The sequence below is a fragment of the Ctenopharyngodon idella genome, chromosome 7 (assembly GCF_019924925.1).
Source record: "Ctenopharyngodon idella isolate HZGC_01 chromosome 7, HZGC01, whole genome shotgun sequence".
NCBI classification, from domain to species: domain Eukaryota; kingdom Metazoa; phylum Chordata; class Actinopteri; order Cypriniformes; family Xenocyprididae; genus Ctenopharyngodon; species Ctenopharyngodon idella.
In genome coordinates, this window is record NC_067226.1 from 19,906,671 (window position 1) to 19,931,769 (window position 25,099).

The window sequence follows — 25,099 nt, forward strand, 5'->3', positions numbered from 1 at the left end:
ATACACACACATTTCAGTGACAGTAGGACATCTGATTTCATGCTGTAAAACAGGGAATACAGGATTGGGGCCGAATTGTAGTGTGTATTGACAGCACTGATATGAACACACTCTGGATCTGCACTAAGGTACCGTAAAACCCGATTTATCCCCTTTGTTCTGTTTCCTGGATCCATCAAACAGTGTTTTTCACTGTACCGTGCTTGAGATTCAGTTTGTGTGGAGGAAGTCACAAATCTAGATATAGTAAGACAGTAGTTTATTTGTTCTGTGGTGTAAATAGATCTGATTTGGTTAGCTGTTGCCATCTGAAGGGTGAGGTGCTCGCACACTCTGGCAGACTTTAGGCGCGACTACCTCTTCACATTCCAGAGAGGAAATGTGACGCCATGCATATCCCCACTGATGGACCCCAAGGGCCACTTTTATCATTTTTAACTGTTTTTATTTACTCCTTAAAAAAACAAAACACTACAGCAGGTGATTTCAGAGAGATATTCAGCAGGTGTTATATCATTTATTAATGTTGTGATTTAGCTTTTATTTTTTATATTTTTCAGTGTTCATATCAATTCTAGTTTGTTTTAGTAATTTTGTCATGTGTTTTTGTCATTTTTATTAGTTGTAGTTTTTTTCAAATATTTCTAATAGCTTTAGTTTTAGTTTTGTGTTATTGTAAAAGTGTTAATTTCACACGGGTCACTCTTGAATGTGTGTGGTCTGAGAAAAGGACGAGAAGAGATGACCGTAGAGTGGCTCTGATCTCATCTCACACTCTCTCCCGTCAGTGAAAAACAATAGGATCAGTGCAGCTGTGAAGCCAGCTGTCACTTTCAGCTCGAGAGCAGGAGTACAGTGATAAGTCAGACAGCTGTTACTGTACAAGCTCTAAACATCCTTACGGTTTCTCCGTGTCTATATGAGATCTCAAGCCTTCTATTCTCTCTACTTATATAAGCACTTGTCCAGTTAGACATAAAAATCAATAGTAGCAGATTCAGCGCTGGAAAGATTTGAGCTGATTGTGAGCCTTTTGTACTGTACTTAAAACAAATGTAACTTTTGATAACAGATGATTTGACCCTCATGAAAATCTTGCTCATTTGCATATAATTTGAATTAAAAAATTCATCTGTTTTCCTGTGATGTACTGGGGTGAAAAGAACAGAGAGCGAGAGCTGTGATCAGTGAGATGTGAAACCGTGTTTTTTGTGTGATGTTTCAGTTAGAGTTGAATTGAGTAGGTTTTAGTTGGATGTTTGTCTAACATTTTTTAAATGTTACTACTTGTTTCAGAATGTTTAGAGAACATTCAAAGTAACTTTCCTATACACTGTGTTCCAAATTATTATGCAAGTGACATATCAGTTGGATTTCAGTACAATAAACATTCAGATTTTAGTTTGTCTAAGAAAATGTTTGTTTGTTTATTTATCCATGTCTTTTTACATAACTGGTATCAATCTCAGACAAAATAATTTGCCAGGTCTACTTAGGTAAATGGAAACCCTGCTTAGAGGTTGTTCCACATTATTAAGCAAGTCACAGTTCTCATGCAATATGGGAAGGAAGAAAGATCTTTTTGAAGATGAAAAGCATGAAATGGTGCAATGTTGTGCAAAAGGCATGAAAACAACTAATATTGTGTGAAAACTGAATGGAGATTATCGAATTATCATAAGATTTTGAGTAATTTAGAGCACAGCATAACTCGGTCAGATAAAGGCCTATTAATGAAAGTTCCTGTCAGAAAATTAATTGTATTAAAAGGGCAGCTATAAAAAAAAGCCAGTGTTGAGCAGCAAACAGGTATTTGAAGCTGCTGGTGTCTCTGGAGTCTCAAGAAGCTCTCCATGCAGACTGCCAGTTGTGCGTAAAGATGCATTTTAGCTACCACTAACCAACGCTCACAATCAGAAACATTTACAGTGGGTTTAGAAATACATAAAGACTCATTTTTAAATAGTTTTATTCACTGACGAATGCCATACTACAATGGATGGTCTAAATGGATGGATTTCTGGATGGTTGGTGAATGGCTACCATGTTCCAACAAGACTGCGACGTCAGCAGGGAGCTGGCGGGTGATGATTTGGGCTGGAATATTGGGAAGTGAGATGGAAGTTTCCTTTGTCAAAATGACTTCATCAAGATATGTGGACTTCATTTTCAGCCATTTTTCAGCTATGGTATAAAAAGAAGGAATAGTGCCTTCTGAAATACAATGCACTATGCACTATCCCATGCTGCAAAAAAACACCACAGAAATAAAACTGTTTGAAAATGTATTTCTACACCCTCTGTAAATGTTTCTCTTTGTGAGGTTTGGTTAGTGGTGGCTGAAATGCATCTTTACGCACAACTGCCAGCCTGCATGGAGAGCTTCTTGAGACTCCAGAGACACCAGCAGCTTCAAATACCTGTTTGCTGCTCAACACTGGCTTTTTTTTATAGCTGCCCTTTTAATACAATTAACTTGTTTGACAGAAACTTTCCTTAATAAGCCTTTATCTGACCAAGTTCTGCTGTGCTCTAAATCACTCACAAATCTTATGATAGTTAAATAATCTGCATTCAGTTTTCACACAATATTAGTTGTTTTCATGCCTTTTGCACAACATTGCACCATTTCATGCTTTTTATGTTCAGAAAGATCTTTCTTCCTCCCCATATTGCATGAGAACTGTGGACTTGCTTAATAATGGACTCTAAGTAGGGTTTCCATTTACCTAAGTAGACCTGGCAAATTATTTTGTCTGAGATTGATATCAGTTATCTAAAAAGACATGGATAAATAAACAAACAAACACTTTTTTAGAAAAACTAAAATCTGAATGTTTATTGTACTGAAATCCTACTGATATGTCACTTGCATAATAATTTGGAACACAGTGTAATGTTTGCAGAATTATAAAATACACCTTAACATTCCTATAACCATGTTTTGAATGTTCAGAGAACATTTCAAAATAACTTTTTCATAACTTAATTAGAATGTTAGCAAAACGTTTTGTCAGCTGGGTAAAACCAAGTTGTCTGTACCATGTAAAACAGGATATATATCATTCAGTACCATAGTCCCAAATATCACAAAGTACATGCACAGTGGGGTCCAAAAGTCTGAAACCACTAGTGAAATGTTAAAAGAGTGAAAAGTAAAACTGATACAGAATGTCTTAGTATTTGGTTTGTCTCTCTTTTGATTTAATGGCAGCAGTGCTCTAGTTGCATGAACTCTACAAGTTTGTCTTAAACCTGATGATCTTGTTCTCTAACATGATTTTGAGATTATCTAAAGAGCATCTTGCGCTTCAATCGGACCATCTGTATAAGACTCACATGATCTATGTGATTCAATTATTTGATAAGTTACCTAGAAATGTGTGAGTATTTCTTTGTGAGTTATAAATGTTTCAAAATCCTAAAACATTGTTGAATTCCTGGCTTAAATTAGAATCACAGATTTTCAATGTGGTGCCAGTCTTTTGGACTCCACTGTATATAACAGCAACATAAGTATTCATGACTGCATATGAACGTGCATGAATAGTATATGAACAGTCTTTTGTATGTGTAATGGAGCAGTGTGTTTACTCAAGTAATGTTATTGTCAGTGTGTGTGTTTGACCTCAGGTTGCCCTGTGCAAAGTGCTCAACAACTGAGCCAGTCTTTGCCTGTGCACTTCCTCTGCCCCTTCCTTCCTCTCCCTCCTGTTTTTAAAGGAAGACTGTTTGATCAATGCAGAGGGTCCTGGAAACGTTGACATGGTATTTGAGGTGAAAGAGTAAACCTTGTCTGTGTTTGGGTTTGAGGGGGAGAATGTCCACAGGTAGGAGGGGTGGGGGGGTGGGGGGGGGGGGGGTATTATAAATGTTTGAGAGAGCTAAAGAAACCTGAATCCAGTGGAAGTGTATTAGGAATTGTGGTTTTATTGTGCGGAAAAACATAGAAAGAACTTTGTGTGTGTATATTGTCATGGGTAGTTTTTTTTTTTTATGTTAAATTTAATATGGATGCATAAGGAAAGCATATTAGGTGTTGTGACAAAAAAAATGAGTTTTAAATGATGAATCAGTGGTTCGGATCGCGTGTCAAACTGCCAAACTGCAGAAATCACGTGACTTTGGCGCTCCGAACCACTGATTCGAAACAAAAGCTTTGAAGCAGTGTTTTGAAATCAGACATCACTAGATATTGTTGTTATTTTGGCGCACAAAAAGTATTCTCGTCGCTTTATAATATTAAGGTAGAACCATTGTACTCACATGAACTGTTTAAATATGTTTTTAGCACCTTTCTGGGCATTTGAAAGTGTTAATTATCTTGCTGTCAATGGAGGCCTCACTGAGCCATCAGATTTTATCAAAAATATCTTAACGTGTGTTCCGAAGATGAACGGGTGTAGAACGACATGAGGGTGAGTAATACATGACATAATTTTCATTTTTGGGTGAACTAACCCTTTAAATTTACATTTTTTCAATTTAAAATAGATTTAAATTAAGTATATATTCACACTGCAGAGCAACTGCAAAAGACACTTCGTTGGGTTTCATCAAATCAGTGTATCAGTTTGTCAAATCAAATCAGTACCCCAGTGTGTCGGCGTCTGTTGACATTGGTGGGCGCTTGGTTTAGCTGATTGTACATGTTCAATCAGCGTTTTCAGGTCGTGGAATGTCTGAGAAGTGGCATACTGTAATCTGATGATTGTTCGTGTTGGTTGGCATCTGTTGGTGGAGTGAATTGGCCTTAGAAAGCCACACTGCTAGACATGCCAACCACCTGTGTGTGTGTGTGTGTTTGTGTGTGTGTGTGTATAGGTTTGGCTATAGTTTTGAGGGCCAAATGTCCTACTAATATAGTGAAATATCATGATAACCTACTTGTGAGGACATGTTACGTGTCCTTACTAATTAAAAATCACCCATATCATGTTTATATTTCATTGATTTGCACTGGCTTCTGTGAGGGCTAGGTTTAGGGTAGGGGTTAGGAGATAGAAAATATCATTTAACCTGATTTATAAATGATGAAAGTCTATGAGATGTCCTTACTAATATGAAACAGACCTGTGTGTGTGTGCGTGTTTGTGTGTGTGTGTGGTGTTATCAATATGCACAAGGCAGGCTGTGGTCACTGGAGTGTGTGCTCTGCTGTTTAATCATTGTGCTGCTGCGTGCAGTGTGTGTGTGAGTGTGTTTGAGAGAGAGAGAGAGATGAGTGTGTGTAGACCTGCTCTTTTATTTTATAAATGTATGTGTGGGTTAACAATATATGTGATTCTTTGTCTGCTGTTCTTATAAATATTCTGTTGCAGAGTTTTAAGCTTTATATGGAATTATTCACTTAGATAAACTCACTCCCTCTGGTCTTTTTATTCATTTTGCAAGAAGGCAGTTGAATCTGTGTGTGCTACACTGCGTAAGTATGAATGCATGAGAACATGTATCGATCTCACTGCATCTGGTGGTCTGTGTGAGCAGGTGAGTGTACATATTTGTGGATGTGACCTCTGTGTGAGCGTGCGTGTGTGTGTGTGTGTGAAGGGGCGGGGCACGTGATGTTTACCAGACAGATGTCTGTGATGAATTGATAATGGAGAACAGTGTTGTGGCTTTGAATGCTAAACCTCCAGTCTGCAGTAGAGGGAGGGACCTGCCCTCTCCACTGCAGTGTGTGTGTGTGTGTGTGTGTGTGTGTGTGTGTGTGTGTGTGTGTGTGTGTGTGTGTGTGCGTGTGCGTGTGCGTGTGTGCAGCCAGTCAGCAGCTCGGACAGCAAGCTGCTCTCACACGCAGCCTAGGCTCATAACAGGATTTTACACTCGTTTATTATCCTCCACTATTTATTACTCCGTCCCTCAGTTCCTGTCTCCTCCTTTTCAGGAAAAAGTGGGCTGACAGTCATCTGTCCTTGGGAAGCATCCTTCCTCCACCGATCACTCATTTTTTTTAACACACACACATAATAGCTTGTGTGTTTGTTTTTGGCGGTGATGTCGCTGCCGTCGCCTTACAACACCTTTCTCACCATGAGTCTCTCTTAATCTGCCTTTCTCACTTATAGCGTCTGTTTTTACTTACCGCGTCTCCTTTCTCTCCCTCCACCTCTCCTCCTCTCAATATTCCTCTCCAGCTCTCTGCCTCTTGTGATTCTCATCTCTCTCTCCCTCTCTTTTCCCTCACTCTCTCCCTGTTTGCCGCATCTTTGCTCCTCACTCTGTCCTCTTCTCTATCATTCCCACCCTCATCTCACACACTCTCTCTCTCTCTCTCTCACTCTCTCTCTCTGTCTTCATTGGCATGACTGTGCTACAGTGTTGCGTAAGCAATGAACATTTAAAACAAATACAATTAAGTCTCAATAATTATCTGAAAAATGAAAACAAGGTTAAAGTTGCCATGAAATGGAAATAAACCCCGCCATTTTCTAACAATCAACTGCAAACTCACATTTAGATTTGCGTCCATCCAATCAACAATCAATGGATAGCACCAAGTCCCCATCCTACATTTTTTGCTGGTTAGGCATACCTGGTTAGGTATGTTTTTAAGAATGGCAGCTGGTTTGAGCTGGTTTATGCTGGTCCTTAGCAACTAGCTCCAGCTCAGGACCAGCTTATAACCAGCTCAAACCATGCTTCAAATCATACCTAACCAGCATATGCTGTTTTTTTCAACAGGGTAGATAACACTTTTCACAATACTCATAGTTTCAAAGCAGCTTTACAAAAAATAATGCTGTAAATGTTTATAATATCTTAAAGGGTTAGTTCACCCAAAAATGAAAATTCTGTAATTTATTACTCACCCTCATGTCATTCCACACCCATAAGACCTTTGTTCATCTTCGGAACACAAATTAAGATCTTTTTGATGAAGTCTGAGAGGTTTCTGTCTCTCCATAGAGATCCAACGCACTACCATTTCAAGGTCCTGAACGGTAGGAAAGACATCTTTAAAGTATTCCATGTGACTCCAGTGGCTTAAACTCAATTTTATGAAGTGATGTGAGTGCTTTATGCAAAAAAAAAAAAAAATAAAAACATAATTTACCACTTTATTTACAAATATTATCCAATGCCTGTTCACGCAACAATGCCAGCTCTCGCGTGAACACAAAACGCATGCGTCGTGAAGCTCTCGTGAACACTCGCGCATGTGCGTTGAGTTGACGCACAAGTCTGAACACAACACGCATGCGTCATGAAGCTATCGTGAATGTGCGTTGCAGATCAATATTTTTGTAAGTAAAGTGGTAAATTATGTTTTTTTTGCGCAAAAAAAGTACTCGCGTCACTTCATAAAACTGAGGTTAAACCACTGGAGTCACATGGAATACTTTAATGATGTCTTTTTCCTACCTTTCTGGACCTTAAGTGGTAGTTGCATTGGATCTCTATGGAGAGACAGAAACCTCTCAGACTTTATCAAAAAGATCTTAATTTGTGTTCCGAAGATGAACGAAGGTCTTAGGGATGTGGAATGACACGAAGGTGAGTAACAAATGACAGAATTGTAACTTTTGGGTGAACTAACCCTTTAATATCTTTTGTTTTATAGTCACATTTATCAGATTAGAGCCATAATATAGTTTACATTTTGCAATGATACAAGCGAGATTTGCTAGTATATATCGCTTTACATGAGTGTACTGTATGTAAGTGGATATTGATTTAAGTATATTGTATGTACAATATGCAGATCAAGTTGGATATATTATATATCCAACTTTATGTATAGAGCTGTTGAATAATATAGTTTACAGTTTGCGACAATATAATCAAGCAGATAAGATTTTGAATTGAGAAGGTATTGAATTGAAGAACTGTTTTTGTCCATAGGCTACAATGAACACTGAACCCCACTGAACCCCTACAACACTGAACCCCACTGACTTTCATTGTATGCACAAAAAACTGACATTTTTAAAAATATCTCCATTTTGGTTCCACAGAAGAAAGTCATAGAGGTCATACAGGGTTAATAAATAATAGCAGCGTTTTCATTTTTGGGTGAACTCTTCCTTTTTTCCTGTTTTGTTGTACAATTTTTTTTTTTGAATGAGACAGATCGAATGGTTTGGGTGATGGTCACAGTGTAGCATGTTAAAATGTTGTTCATGTTCTCTGTAGCCCCTCTCTCTGTGTTTCTCTTTTCCCTTCGAACCGCAGCGGCTCCACCTCTCCTCAGAATCACTCAGCAGTGATAAAGCATCCACCTCCCTCTATCTACACCCTCCCTCTTTCTCTCTCTCTCTCTCCTCGCTTTGGCATTCCCTACATCCATACGTTCAGCCTTCCCTGGCTCTCAATGAAATGAACGCAGAGCCTGTACTCTGACTGGCTGGAATCGAACTGGATTGGGCGCATGCTCTCTGTCTCTCTCTCTCACACTCACACACACACACACACACACACACACACACACGCACCCTCACACACTCACGTTCACGCAAACAAACAGACTCAGTCTCGCCGACTGCTCCGTGTCAGACGGGCACATGCATACGCTGCCGTGCTCACGCACATAGACGCACCAACACACTCTCAGTCATTGTCAATCTGTGTGGCTTCAACCTTGGGATGAGGTGATGTTTTGGGACAGGAAACACGGAGCTATGGGCAATTCCCAACGTCGGGCCAAAGGGAGGCATAAAACCAAGGGGGCAACAGGTAAAGCGCACACACACGTACCTGTGTCACAACTAGACGTGTGCACAGATTTGCTCGCATGCGCATTCTCGCACATGCACACTCCACAATGCCACAGATTTATTTTTCTGTCACTTCAGGTGTTATGCATGTCATTGTTTGTGTGTGTGTGTGTGTGTGTGCGCACATGAGAGGATATCAGTGTCAGTGACTGGTTTCATTTGACTAATCAGTGTTGCTGCTGTAGTCTGGGTCACCATTGGGTTTAAAACCACTGTTCGCCCTCTCGTTATCACTGCGAGCTCTTTGAAACCTCTTGCGCTTTCTTCCCTTTATCGAGAAAAGGAAAGGACCAAAGAAGTGGCAAGCCTTGAGAAGTGTGTAGCAACACACAGACACAGAGGACAGCCGGAGTCAGAGAGGATCAGAGAGAATGAGGAACAAAATAAAAGACGAGAGGGGAAAGGGGTGGCGGGAAATGGATTGGGAGGAGAGAGGTTTAAGACAGATGAGGAGTGATGGCAGTTCGAGAAGACGCTCAGGAAGGGGAGATGAGAGAGAGGGAGGAGGGGGGTGTGGATATGGGGAGCTGTCACTCTGTCTCTTATCTGTGAATTAGAGAGGACACACGCGCACACACACTAAATGGGTACAAGGGAACATACGTCGTCTTTAACACTATCACACTTTCTCAAGAACATCCTAAAATGCAGATAAATTTCGGTGCTTTATTGACACAAAAGCATACACTTGTGTTAAGTAGAGATGAACCTATTCATGGCAACAGAGCTCACCAGCTGAGTAAAACAAGGCGGCTTCATGGTATATTTAAGGAGCAGAAGCAAGCATTTATCGCTTTGTCTTGCAGTGTTGGCTTTTTTAATGTTGCTTGGCTGGTTTCTAATTCAGAATCCATTATGCAGTGTATTTGTTTTTTGTACTGGATGGTTCCCAAATATGTTCTAATTTATGAATCCAGCATTCATATTATGTGGATTCATTTTTTAGTGGATTGTTTCGAATCGGTGTAGTGTTAGAATAAAGTGATTCTGTTTGTGAGTCTTATACTGAATTTTAGGCCCTGTTTACATCTGGTATTAAGATGTGTTTTGGTCGATCGGATCACAAGTGTACGATGCTAAATACAGTGTTAAATGGGGTCTAAAACATTTTGAGCTTGTCCACTTTCGACCACTTCCAGAGGAAGTCGAAAACACATTGGACCGGATTGCTTTGGTAAGACCACCTACTATCCGCCTACTGTCTCCATATGTAAAAGGCTCAAGCTTATTTTGTCCATTAGATTGAAAGATCTGAAAAACCCCATAAAATTACCCGCCCATAGACCCTCCCCTCAAAGAAATCAGGAGAGAAGTGGTGGAAAGTGGACAAAAGAGACGGATTAAAATACCAGGTGTAAACGTATGTGTCCGCCTCATCTGCTTGTGATTCGATTGACTTAATACCAGGTGTAAACAGGGCCTTGTTTGATGTCTAATTCTGAATCTGATTCTGAATCCAGTGTCTGTTAAGTGGTTTTTCTTCAGAGTACTGGAAGGTAATTAAGAAAAAGGGACTCTGATTAATTTTTTGATTCTGATTACTGATACTAACTTCTGATTCTGCGTCCAGTGTACACAAGCAGTGAGCTTTTTTTGTTTTTGATGTTTTCAAATCAGGGATCTGTGGAACCTTGTTTCCACCACAGAATAAAAAATGTAAAAGATAATTCTGACTTTTTATCTTTCAATTCTGACTTTTTTTTTCTCAGAATTGCAAGTCATAAACTCACAATTGCGAGAAAAAAAGTCAGAATTGCAAGATATAAAGTCTAATTCTGAGGGAAAAAAGTCAGCTCACAATTCTTACATTTTCTTATGATTGTGAGTTTATATCATACAATTCTGACTTTATAACTCGTAATTGCATCTTATAAAGCCAGAATTGCGAGATATAAACTCATAATTGTAAGAGAATGTCAGAAGTTTATATCTTACTATTCTGACATTATAATTTAGAATTGCGAGTTTATATCACGCAATTCTGGGGAAAAAAGTCAGAATTGCGAGATAAAAAAATTGCAGTGTTTTTCTTTTTTTCAGTGGCAGAAACAAGCTTCCATAGTGATCAGAATAAAGTGAATCTGTTTGCGATTCTTATTCTGAAATTTAATTTGATTTCCTATTGCAATTCAGAATCTGACTTTGAAACCAGTGTTCACTGTAAAGTGTATTATTCTAAGAGTACTGGAAGGTTCTGAATCATTGAATCATAAAAACTGATTCAGTTTTAGATTTTGATTACTGATACTAAGTTCTGGACACTGTGGCAGTGTACATTAGTTTTACAGTTCCTGATTGGCTTTTTATCAGTGATTCAGAATTAAGTGATTCTATTTGTGATTCTTATTCTGAATCTGATTCTGAATCCAGTGTCTGCTGTAAAGAGTACTGAAAGGTTCTGAATCACTGGAAGGTTCTGATTCTGGATCCAGTTTCCACTATGCAGTGTATTTGGACAGTTCAGAATCTGAAATGTAGAAGTGATCCTCCTCATTGTGAATTTGTATTATAATTCTGGTTCTTATTTCTGATTCATGCCACTGGCCTTAAGTGTGGAGTCTGTTGTCTGTGATCAAGTTATTGATGGTCTAGCACAGTTCTAGTACTCAAATATTCAAATGCAACCAATTGGTGATGTATGCGTGTGTTTGTGTCATGTCTGGAGTTCACAGTGCTCTGTACACACATTGCTTTCTATACACACATTGTTTTCATTCATACTTTTTCTCCTACTCTGACGTCATGCTCTCAGAGAAGGTCCGTACCCCGACATGAACAGAGAGAGAGAGAGCTGTGTGTTGCTGTGTGAGACTGGGCAGTTGTTGTCATGGCAACGGACAGGTGGTATTGCCAGTCAATTGAAAGCCTGTTCAATGCTGCCTGTATAAGTGCGTGTGTGTTCCCACACTGCGTCAGTGTTCCTATGTCAACCTCTGAGATATCTTAGTTCACACAGAACTATATAAATGATCATCTGTATATAAACAGAAATTCTCAACATTCAGTCAGATGATCAGAAAGATACGTTTGGTGTTCTTAACAGAAGTGTGTGGAAATACTTCTGAGTTATGCACATCCACACACTGAAACCTGTATTAGACAAGTACAACATGTGCCGTGGTTGAAAGAGTGTTTTTCTCACCACTGGTTTATCGGCTTTGATTGTTTTGTAAGAAAACGCAGTTATATCTGGAGTGAATATTTGTGTTTTTGGTTTTGTGTATGTGAGATAGTGGACCTAATCCATGTGTCTTTGACCTTGCATATCACATATCACAGCTGTTGGTCAGATAGCAGTCATATACTCAAACTTTCAATGTTTTATTATGTAGGCTATTTATTTATAAACGTGTGTTTTATCTGTATTAATTTGATAATAAGATTGTCACCATACAACATTCACCCTTTCATTTTGTCAATATTAAATCATAATATTGTGTTCAGGGTCTAAAATTCACTCCACATTTTCACATCTGCCAACCGGGAATGAACTGAGAGGATTAACAACCACCCCCAAACAACTCAACATGTTCTCCAACCAATACGCCCATATAGGTCGTTTGTCACTTCCCTGAAATACGACCCATAGGAGCGTTTACTAAAGTTGCGCCCCTATCGACAACAGGATACTTTCATTTTAATGCATTGTAACCCTTTTATCTGCGTCATATTTCGTGTTTTGCGTAGTTCAGTTGGTAAAGCAATGCAATATGCAACAATATGCAATCATGTGATCATGCGATCGTGGGTTCGATCCCAGGGAACGCATGTGCTCATAAAGTGTATATGCACTATAAATCACTAAGGGTAGGGTTGGGGTAGGTGTAGTCGTTAATAAAAAAAAAGAGCTAATTTATTTAGTAAATAAGTTTTGCAAAATGGAAATAGGACAAATTGCGGGTAAGGGACCGTGTAAAAAGTCCACACATTGCATTTAAATGAACACGCATTTTGACTGGTAACGACTAGGGTTGGGAATCGTGAGAAATTTTCTGGTTCCGGTTCCGATTCCGATTCCGGTTCTGCCTAACGATTCCGGTTCCATAAAAATAATTAAACAACTAATAAAAAATAGTGGCAAGGGAAAAATGCACAATACTCGACTCAAACAGTCCTTTTTGTGTTTATTATTCTTGTAAAATGACTGTTAATCTCAACAAATTCGCTAACACTTTACAATAAGGGCTCATTAGTTAACATTAGTTAACTACATTAACATGAACTAATAATGAACTGCATTTCTACAGCATTTATTAATCTTTGTTAATGTTAATTTCAACATTTACTAATACATTATTAAAATAAAGAGTTGTATTTGTTAACATTAGTTAATGCACTGTGAAGTAACATGAACAAACTGAATGGCTGTATTTTTATTAACTAACATTAACAAAGATTAACAAATACAGTAACAAATGTATCACTCATGGTTAGTTCATAAATGAACCTTATTGTAAAGTGTTACCACAAATTAGATAAGATGCTTGAACACACATGTAAGATTCAGACAGGTGAAACAATATTTTTGTGAGTTGGATTCATAAAGACTTGTTTCTGAAAGAATGATTCAGTGATAGACACATTTTTAACAGTAAATTTGTTGCCACCTAGTGGCGTTATTTTAAGTCCAGTTACTTTCAGAAGGTGATTTATTATACATAAACATCAGCGTTTCTATCTGAATAATAAACTTTTGTATACCATAATTGGAATAGGCCTATTTGTCACACAGAAATAATGATACTGTGTGTTTGAAAAGATTGTTTGCGAAGCTGTTTATATCTACACATGACAACTCTCTTTAAATCAACGGCAGCGCGAACGCAGATTTGAATGTCGCGATTTTATTTTTGTCAAAGGTTTAATATACACGGGCGAATCGTTGTCATTTAGGAAACAGATCATGTGGGTGATGAAATCGAGAACGTGATCTTTTAAAGATTAATCGTGCAGCTTTGGGCACCTCTCTCTCTCTCTGCATTGAAATCTGACGTATATGAGTAGCGCGAGGGCTTTTCATGATGTGAGATGTCTCTATTAAAGGATACGCTCCCCGCACTTCGCCCACCCATCACTCCAGAACCTATTTCGGAACCTAAACTTATAAATCTTGCACGGTTCCGGTTCTTTTCAAAAAAACACTACCGGTTCCGGATGAGAACCGGTTCTCGGTTCCCAAACCTAGTAACGACAGTCATGTGTCATTTCATGACGACAGACATAACAGGACACTGTTATTATTTTTATGCCACCTAAAGGGCGCATGACTTTAAAATGTAAATATAATAAGGTGCTTGAAAGGTGCTGTTGGAGGAGGACTGTCTCAAACAACTACTTACTGGCCATGGCCAAAGCCACTGGAAGGCAAGCCTGCAACCTTTAGCCAAAAAAGCATAACGGCTAATGCTAACGCTCCGCCTCTGGCGGTACGCAGGGAAGGAGACCAGAGGCTGTTTTTTGAATGGATGTCAATGGATGAGAGGCTTCTATGTTGATTTTGTGGGGAAATAGCTAATCATTTAATTAATCGACAGCCAGCTTCTTCCATTGCTCCATTGTCCAGTTCTGATGCTCACGTGCCCACTGTTGGTGCTTTTGGCGGTGAACAGGGGTCAGCATGGGCACCCTGACTGGTCTGCAGCTATGCAGCCCCATACGCAACAAACTGTGATGCACTGTGTATTCTGACACCTTTCTATCAGAACCAACATTAACTTCTTGAGCAATTTGAGCTAAAGCAGCTCGTCTGTTGGATCGGACCACACGGGCCAGCCTTCGCTCCCCACGTGCATCACTGAGTTTTGGCCGCCCATGACCCTGTCACCGGTTATATTAACCAGTACTTTCTTAGGCAAGTACACTGTAAGTACACACAAGTGCAGGTACTGTAAAATAAAGTGCAACTGATGTTTATGTATATTATTAAATATTATGTTGTATTTCTTTATATAAATTTACCATCCACAGGCAATGAACTCCCCAAAGCCAATTTTTACTCCTATTTGTCCTACCTGTCACTGTCTTGTTAATTTTGGACTCTAGTTAGTGTTTTGCTTGAGTAGTTGGTTAATGTTCAGTGTGGTTGTGTCCTTACTCCTGTTGGACTTTGTTGGCTTTATAGCTGCTGTGGTTGCCTGTGAGCATTTCCAGACGTTTTATTGGCTGGTTGGCTGTCACCTCCAGCAAGACAGGAAGGCACTCGTGAGCATGGGAAGGAAAAAGCAGTGCTGCATTGACAATAGAGTGGGGAGGGGGACAACCTAAAACTCCGAGTGCTCATGTATCCTGCCTCGCTCTCTGCTTCCCTCCCTCTCTCACTCAGTGCCTCATTCCCACCTCACATTTTGGTAACTCTAGAGGTCTATGCCGCTAGACTTTTTCTTTCTCTAACTCTCCTTCCTTCTATGGATGTTATTATGGAGAGGCTAGATGTCTTCAGAGGAAAAACAGGTAGGGTTAGCAATCCTGTGTTTTCTGTATGTTCTTTGCAGAGCCACGAGTGCTTAATAGGATCATTTCTTAAATATTTTAAACTCAGAGACTCACAGTGACTGCTGGAAGTATAAAGACGTTGTATAGAGCGACATTGAGGTCAGACAGTAATGCAGGAGGACGTCTGTCAGAGGGTTTCTTTGAGATAGAAGATCATCTTCTCCTGAAGCAGGATTTGCGAGCTTACACTGTCAGCATTTGTGTTGTAAAGGTTGTAATCTGTCATATTTAATACAGAGAGTGTATGCTGTTAGTCTGCATTGTTGATAACTTCAAAATAGTATGTTTTGGTTGACAAATTTAATGGGACTGATGTAATATGAATGCCGCATGTGAATGTACTGTTTTGTATGCCATTGTATGTGTATGTGAAGCACACCTTGGTCATGGAATCATAACACACCTCTGTGAAAGTGATCCTGGGTCACAGAGATTCATAACAGTCTCACATATACACAACATGCTGACGCTCAAGACATGGGGCTGGTGCTCATTTGCCATTCCAGTTTTCACTCTCCCTTGGTTTCATATTTCAGCACTGAATTCCAGCTTATACCCACAAACGCGGAATAATAACCATAACACACTCACACACTGTACTTTACAGACACACACAATGCCAGTTTTGAATACAGACCTGCAAACATGTGGAAGCTGAACACATATCCTCATGACAACATACACAAGAACTTTCTCTGCTCATACATTTTACACACAAACACACACACACACACACACACACACACACACACACATTGAGTTTCCATGCTTTATGGGGACGTTCCATAGATGTAATGGTTTTTATACTGTACAAACTGTATATTCTATCCCCTTACACTAACCCTACCCATAAACCTACCCATCACAGAAAACTTTCTGCCATTTTAGATTTTCAAAAAAGATAATTCTGTATGATTTATAAGCTTGTTACCTCATAGGGACCAAAAAAATGTCCCTACAAGGTCAATATTTACTGGTATTACTATACTTGGGGAGACATTTGGTCCCCATAACGTAGGGAATACCAGGACCACACACACACACTCATACGGAAGGCTTCCAGACCTCACTGGCTAATTATGCATGTAAAATGAATGGGAGAGAAAATTAAGCCTCATAGAATTTTTATGCAAACGAGTTTCTAAATGAAGCCTTTGAGTCCAGGCGGCCACACAGCCTGACTGACAGTCTAAATGCCTGAGAGGAGAGCGCTGCAGCGAGGGTTAAACTACTGTGTCTGAATGTGTGTGTGTGTTGTGCTTATGTTTTCCAGTGTGCGTTCAGACTTCTGCCAAACCTCTGTCTTTATCAGTCATCTATTGATCCTGCCACTGACAGATACGTTACAGCAAAAGCCAACTGCTTAGAAGCACAAACTCTCCCCCTCTCTCTGCCCATCCTTACACTTTCACAAAAAACAGTCTTTATTTGTGACTTTTCACACTTTGCTTCTTTGCACATACCTTGCCTTGCACGTGATCTTTACATTTTTGTCTCTCATAGCACCTTCTCTCCGTCTTCAGCCTGTATACAGTGTTAGAGGCTGGAGGAGATTAACAATATTTGAGCAGCCTCAAGTTTATAAATGATACTTTCTTTTTTTTTATTAGGAATAGAGGAATAGAAAAGATAAATATTTAATAAGAACACAATTCAAACTCCTACAAAACTAATTTGATCTTTTTTACTGATGTTAATCACACTTTTCAGCTTAATTTTCTTTGTTTTTGTCAAGCAAGCATGTTTGAGCTTCCATGTACCATATTTGGTGTGCTCTACGTATGTGCGTTCATCAATGTTTATATGTGTACGTATCCTTGGTTAAAATCATGATTTTCTCATGATTTACAAATAGTTGGAAACATTTGGGATATTGGAAGTACTCAACTGAACAAAATATGTAACACTGGCCTAGAATTTTTAGTTTTGGGCAAAGTATCCCTTGAAACATAATAATTTGTAACAGTCAATGTCGCTCTATCTATATAATGATGGTAATACCATGTTCTGAATAATTTGCATGGTGCATTACCATGGTAGAAAAACTCATAGTATTACCATGATAATGTCATGATACTTTGTTTTTACAAACGTAAAGGCTTTCTGTCTGTGTATCTCTAGAGGAGGTCAAATTCACTGAATCCAACTATGTGTTTCTTCCTAAGCAGAAAGGAGCTCTACCATTTATTGAGCGCTCATTTATTTACCCCTCAGTAGGTTAGTGTGGAGCAGAACACCTTTTGTGTTGGACAAACTTTAGATTGCTTAATCCTGATGTCAGCACATTAGAGCTGCGTCCTCCAGACTTTGTCTGTCTTTGACCTCTGTGTTCAGGCCCATGCGAGTCCTTCCCTGAGGAACGAGCTGACAGCTCACTCCCTCCGTATCTACTTCTCCTGTTACTCTCATTCATCTACACCTTCAAAGATCTCTTTTCATCACAGACTCTGTGTGCAAGCTTTGACAGGAAATGGATGAAGTGCAGTTTCCTGTCAGTACTGTTGTTGGGACAATAGACCCTGGAAGTTATCTAAAGGGCATTGGTCTCTATTCTTCTTTATTGTTTGTGTATAAACTGTATGTCTAAGTATTAGCAGTGATTATTACATGGCTCACTGGAATACTTTATTTTAATTGGTCAGTTGAGGCATACTGGGATTGAATATTTTTGTATAATGACTGTTAAACTGACCGTTAATTAACTGTTGTCCCAGGCAACTGACTTCCTACATAGCTGTGCTAGTTTTATGTCTCTCAAATCACTCTGCAGTCTCATGTAATGAAATAATTTAAACTCAATTACTATTTCTTTATTTATTTGGTAAGTAGCTGTGTAATAAGTGGAAAAATGTACAGTCAGGTATGACGTCAAAACCTGGAGGCCTAATTCGCCACTGGCTCCCTCGAGATTTTCCTATGGGGTTTTATAATGCGGTTTTTCAATTTATGAGTAAAATAAGGTCTGTGGTAAACATAACTTGATGATACTTGAACATTTTGCTCTGCAACATAAGCTGCACACACCCATATCGAAACACAAAATTTTAAGCTGTTATGTTTTTGTTATGTCTGTCATCATGAAATGACGTATGACCGTTTTTACCAATCAAAATGCGTGTTCACTTAAATGCAATGTGTGGACTTTTTACACCATTTGTCCTATTGCCATTTAGCAAAACTCTTTTTTTTATTTTTTATTAACGACTACACCTACCCCAACCCTAAACCTACCCTTAGTGATTCCCTGGGATCAAACCCACGATCGCATGATTGCATATTGTTGTATATTGCAATCCTTCACCAATTGAGCTATGCGAAACCCGAAATATGACGCAGATAAAAGGATACAATGCATTAAAACGAAAGTGTCCTGTTGTCGATAGGGGCGCAACTTTAGCAAACGCTCCTATGGGTCGTATTTCAGGGAAGTGACAAATGACCTATATGGGCGTATTGGTTGGAGGACGTTGATAAAACCCCATAGGAGAATCTCGAGGGAACCAGTGACAAATTAGTCTTCCGGGTTTTGACGTCATACCTGCACCACTTCGTCACCATCTTAATTTATTTCTGTTTGTTTTTGTACTGCAGCTGATTTCTTTAACACTGCATGAATAAGATATCAAAAGATTATTTTACATGCTTCCATGTTTTGAGCTTTCTTCAAGCTGCATCCGACAACTCTTTTGCCATAGAGTTCATTATAGACCCAAGTGTGACATGTATGTAGTGTCAGAAAAAAATATGAAAAATTGTTCCTTTAGGGGTACAACGGCTTGTCACTGGAGCAGTACCCTTAAAAGAACTTATCCACCCTAAAAGGTGCATATTAGTAGTACTAGTACCTTGCTACTGTGAACCTTTCAGGGTAGATAAGGTACAAAGTTCCTTTAAGGGTACTGCTCCAGTGACAAGCTGTTGTACCCCTAAAGGTACAATTTTTGCTCATTTTTCTGAGAGTGTACACACACACACACACACACACACACACACACACACACACACACACACACACACGCACACTCTGAATGCTTATTCACACAGGTATAACGTGTGGTTTTTGAGCAAGTGCAGCATGCCAGATCCTACTGTAAATGAGAATGTGCTTAAATGTGGTGTCTGTGAAAGCTCAAAGAAGCCTGGGATCTGCTGCCCAGTTTGAAGTCAGGTTGAGTGGATACTACAGGACCCAGTGCCAAAATAAACCAGGTCAACAAATGACATCATAATAATGCTTTCCTGTGAGATTGTTCTAGATTTTTGTGTTAACACAGCAAGGGACGGAAAATAGGGCTCACCTCAGCCAATCAAAACAATCAAAACGTTGATTAGACTCCTAGCCTTCAACCCTGACTGATTCCCATACAAAAGCCGCATTGCTTTTTTAACACAGTAAAGTATGTTGTTCACAATAACCAGTAGTTGCACCAGAATGAAGCATAGTTTTCTTAGCAGATCTGCTCGTAGCCAGTATGATTCATTCTCAGTTTGGACATCATTTAAAAAGCTTCTCCAAATTAGAGTTATAATGGTGCAAACTGCTATAAGCAGCAGATCAGGCTTTGGCTCTCACACCACAGTATGACTGTACAACATTAATCCCCATCAGCCATCACCAAACACATATAAAAGCAGAAATTGGACAAAAGTTCACAGCATTTGTAGCATGATCTCATTCTGTTGTTTGGGGGAAAATGGCTCTTGCCCTTCCTTTTGATTGAGTCATTTCTATCCCACTCATGCTCGGACACTAACTCTCTGCTTCAGACCGGTGGATTTTCTGTGGGGATTTTAAAACATTGTGTCAGCTTGTATACATATATCTGCTTTCTTAGATGATATCCCACTTCCTTTACACAGGCTGTCAGAGCTTGTACTGTCTGATCTTTAAACTCTTTTTACTTTTAGTGACACAGCCGTTTCCTTAAAGTGATTTTCTCATCTCGGCTTAACATGTTTTCCCCTGAGAAGAGGACCTGTGAGAAACACACTATCCCACTTTCTGTGCATGTGTGATCTGATTCTGCTACTTAGATTATTTACAAGGTGAAGACATTTGCACCAAACACTGCATGGAAATCATATGGGACGGTTTATTTGCCAACCACGCTTTCAGTGTTTACTGAAGTACTGTTCATTTGTGTTTTATTCCAGTGCTGTAAGGGATGTGTGGCTACCAGATCTGATTTGAGGATGAAGGGTGTAATTTTTTATTTTGATTAAAAAAAAAATGTTTTATATTAAGTGTCTTTAACTGCTATGTACTAATATTTAAATTAATCATTTGATAGAGTACATTTATTGTGTACATATGTGTTTACATTGTACAGATATACTTTAATTTAATTAACTTTAATTAATTTCTATAATTACACTGTTGACCCTTCCCTTACACCTAAACAAACCCTTAATATGAACCAATTGCAATATGAAAAAAATAAGTACACTGTACCTAACACTTATTTATTTATTTATTTGTACATAGACGCTAAAGACACATAATATGAAGTGTGACGAAATACTTTTATTCCAGGAAGCTTAAAGGTGCACTTTGGAACTTTTACCTCTCTATTGCCATCTGTGGTTGAAACATAAAATTGCAAGTTACTTGCAGTTGTGCTTTAGCACTGCTTTTCTGCACATGTAAATTTGATGATCATTGATAGCAATGATAAAGTCCTACAAGACGTGTGAAAAATATGTTGTGTGGGCAGCTAGTAGGGCTGCACGATTTGGAGAAAAAATCTAATTGCGATTTTTCTGGTTAAAATTGCGATTTAAAATGCGATTTTATAAAACAAATGAAAAAGAAAATATTATAAACAATACCAGGCTTGTTTTGCTTGTTTGTAGGGCTGCACAATTTGGTCCCGGAATTTTGTGCTAATATTTTGACTAATTATTTTTATTATTATTATTATCATTATTGCTAAATAAAAATATTAAACCAAATAAGAAATATTACTGTTGTAATAACTTTCATTATTAAAGTATTTAGCATTAGTATTTAATATAACTATAATAATTAGAAAATAATATTTAAAACTTGTATGACAAAATGTGGGGTTACCTGTTAACATCCAAGCAGTATGTCTATAAATCATTAGAAAGGTCTAGGGATTTATTATCAAATATTATATTATGATAAAAATCTGTCTCAATAATTTCTTTATTTTTGTCAGGAGGTATGCAAAATCAAAAATGGAGTCCATGTATTTAATATGAACTATGTGCCTCTAATGCATCCACTGTGGAAAAAAACCCTGTACACTTATGTACGCTGGAGAAAAACATATTGATTATACTGTATGTTCCCCTCAAAGAGAGAGGAATTATTTTTCCTATTTTTACCCTGAATAGGATTGAGTGAGCTTTACTTGGCGCTAAACATGTCTGTTTCATACTGGACACCGGAGGGCGCCCTTGAGCAGATACTCCAAATACTCCAAATATACCATATAACAAACGCTGTTGCAGGAAATCATCATGCTATCGCTGTGACTGAATAAAAAGAAGTCAGAAATGCTTTGATTGAGTAAACATGAATAAAATAAACAGACGACTACAACAATACATGGTTTATATGTTTTCTTCAAGCCTTCTCGTATATTTATAATCCAATGCTAATCGAAATGCTATTTCAAACACTCAGCTGACGTTATGAAGAGAGTTTGGAGTAAAAACACATTAAATGTTGTCTTTTGTTAGAAAAGAAGTTCATAAAGGCTTCTCATGTTTGGAAAGTTTGTATATTTGACGTGTGTTGCTTTTTCTAATGCAGTGCTCTCAGATGGAGCATCATTTACTACTGATCACAGAGCAGCTCTTCACTAACACGCTGTGTACATATTTATATAATTAAAAATCGCAGCCTTTGCGATGTCATAATCGCACTAAGCCAAATCGCGATTTCGATTTGATTTCGATTAATCGTGCAGCCCTAGCAACTAGCATATCCGCTGCCAAAGTAGCTGGACATTCTTTTCCCTGCTTATGAACATGATTATAAACATGAAAAGACGAATTATGTTAACCTGAAAATTTCCGCAAAATCCAACCGATTTGTTAATTTTCACCCACCTAATTTTTCCATAGTGCACTTTTTTTTTTATGCAGAAATAAAGGTATAGTTATATGCATTAAAGGCCTGTTCACACCAAGAATGGTAACTACAACGTTAACTATTTTAGCGGCCACACCAATGGATGACAACTATCTGTTTATAACAAGCATGTGCTGCAGTTATGTCATCTGCCACTTTAAATGCTTGAGCTCTTTAAAGTTGGGTGGATTCTGACTGACTATCAACATTCATTATATTATATTTGAAACTATTTTGAAATAATCATTATATTCATATTCTGTTTCTTTGTTGATAATTGTGCACAAAGGACACTTTAGCTTTAATGTGTCGTTTTGAATCAAGGTCAGGTCTAATAAAAATGAATCACAGCATTTTATTCTGTCAATAAACAGAAAAACGGCTTCTGCAATCTGTGCTGTAGCCTCTTGTCAAAGTGTTTTGTAATGCTGTCTAATCTTCACTCTTATGAATAATGTAACTACATTTGGGACTCATCTGCAAGATAGTTTGTACTTATGAAATCTTTGTGTTCGTGAGTAGATGAATAAGGCTGAAGGGTGTATGAGGGGAAGAGTATTGGAGAGGATAAGAGGAGGACCAGGGAAGGATTAACTCCAGAAGGCCAGTGGTCACATTTCCTATCCTCCGCACACTTCCTCTTTAGGAAGTGTGCGAGCATGTGCGTGTTTGTTTATCAGACATACTGACACATAGACACACTTTCACTAATAGTCTGTCTTTTAGCACTTGTCATTCACACACGCTCACTGGCACCAGAGGAAACCGACTGGGAGGGGTGAAGCAGTGCAGAGTGGGCCTTGAGGAAGCGGCAGGCACTACAGTCAGCACTGCTGGGACCAACACTGCAGCATATGCAAACACATCACAGCCTCACCAGCACTTAGTGCCATGTTTCTGTGGAAAACATGTGGAATGGAGGAGGTGTCATGGAATCTGTGTGTACTAACTCGTGGGCTGCTCACCACTGGGAAAGAGGAGCTTGTGGTCATGAGAGAAATTATGCCTCTGTTGTGTGCGTGTAATGACTAGAGTCTGTCTGTCTGTCTGTCTGTCTATCTGGGTTATGGTCTGTTTGCTTTGTGTTCTACTTTTGGTTTTGCCTGTCTGTGTGTTTTGATTTAGTTATCATGGTATCTTATTAATTCACGCCTGTTCTATGTTTTATGTATTTCTAGCCTTGGTTTTGGTTCAGTCTTTGTCCATTCTCGTCGATGTACTGTATATTTGGTTGTTCTGTTTTAGTGTTTATATAGTAAAATACAGAGTATTATGTTTCTTTTGAGTTGTAAATAAAGAAAGGAGTGCTTTGATTGAATCCTGCACTTTTATTTCACCCTGCCGCAACCAAAGCATGATAGAAGTTTATAAATTTCACTTAATAGTGAATTTAGCAGATATAAGCTTTTAAAATTGAAAGTCTTTGGAGCCATATATAAACAGAACACATTTTTTGAATTTCACTGCACTGCTTTGACCAACAACAACATCAACAGACGGCAACAGGGGTTACATGTCTCTAGATCTAGAGCGTTTTTGTTTTTTCTTCCACTGCCCTGCATCTTGTGTTTGTGTGTGTGTGTGTGTGTGTGTATACTTGTAATCCCTACATTATGGGGACCAAATGACCCCACAAGTATAAAAATACCAGTAAATGTTGATTCCCATGAGGAAACAAGCTTATAAATCATACAGGATGATGTGTTTTGAAAATGTAAAAATGCAGAATGTTTTCTGTGATGGGTAGGTTTATGGGAAGGGTTGGTGTAGGCGGATAGAAGATACAGTTTGTATAGTATAAAAACCATTACGTCTATGGAATGTCCCTGTAATGATTGGAATACCAGTGTGTGTGTGTGTGTGCATTTTTGTGATTTATGAAGACGCAAATTTGCATAATGACATGGGTATTACGACATAAACGTGAAATACGAGGACATTTCATGAGTCCTCATATTTAAAATAGCTTTAAAAACATACTAAACAATGTTTTATTAAAAATGTAAAAATGCAGAATGTTTTCTGTGATGGGTAGGTTTAGGGGTAGCGGTACCGTAGGGGGATAGAATGTACAGTTTGTACAGTAAAACCATTACACCTATGGAATGTCCTCACTAAGATAGCAAAACAAACCTGTGTGTGTGTGTAAACATTTTCTTTGTGAATGGACCCTTTCTCCTCTGGGAACACAGACAGAAAATTTGATGACTTGTACATTTTTGTCCAATAAATCACTCTAGTATAAGAATGTCTCTCTCTATTAAGTATAAATATACCTCCTTCTAGCAATAACAAGTTGCAAATCATGATTTGTTTGTGTGTCTTCAGTTGTGTGAACTCTTGTACATAATTTTCTTACTTTGACTGAGAATGAAGTGGCTTAAATTCATTTTGAAAGTGTCTTCAATGCTTTCATCCCTGGTATACGCTGTCAAGTGTAGCTTTGCTGGGCTGTGATGGAAAAAAAATAGGACTGGTCGGGCCAGGCCCTTTGATATCTCCTGCCCATCTTTCACACTGTACATACAGTTACCATGGAGAGAAAGACAACAGAGAGACACATTTCCATAAATATGAGCTGTGTCCATGTACTGTGCGAATTTGGCTTACACTTTTGTGTTGATTTCACACTTGCATCGCTTCCAAACCTCAGCTGAATGTTTCTGTGCAGATGTGGCAGCTGAGAGTGGATGTTAGTGTTTTCATCATTAGCTGATCGATTTAATTAAGTGAGCGGCTGTTTTATGTGATCACTGTGAGAACTGAGATTGTTTTTGTCTCGTACACA

The 25,099-nt window shown here is 38.5% G+C and overlaps 1 protein-coding gene across 7 annotated transcripts in view; it reads left to right on the forward strand.

Annotated features, from left to right (window-relative positions):
- nhsl2 (NHS-like 2) overlaps positions 1-25,099 on the forward strand; it is an 83,743-nt gene that overhangs the window by 34,917 nt on the left and 23,727 nt on the right. The window contains exon 1 of one of the 7 annotated variants that reach the window (XM_051898940.1): positions 8,412-8,676. The exons of 5 other annotated variants lie outside the window; for them this stretch is intronic. In XM_051898940.1, coding sequence (XP_051754900.1) covers positions 8,595-8,676 — 82 coding nt within the window. In that variant the 5' untranslated portion in view covers positions 8,412-8,594. Of the gene's footprint in view, positions 1-8,411; positions 8,677-15,053; positions 15,168-25,099 lie in introns of those variants that run through there. One more of the 7 variants, XM_051898942.1, reaches the window with a different exon arrangement.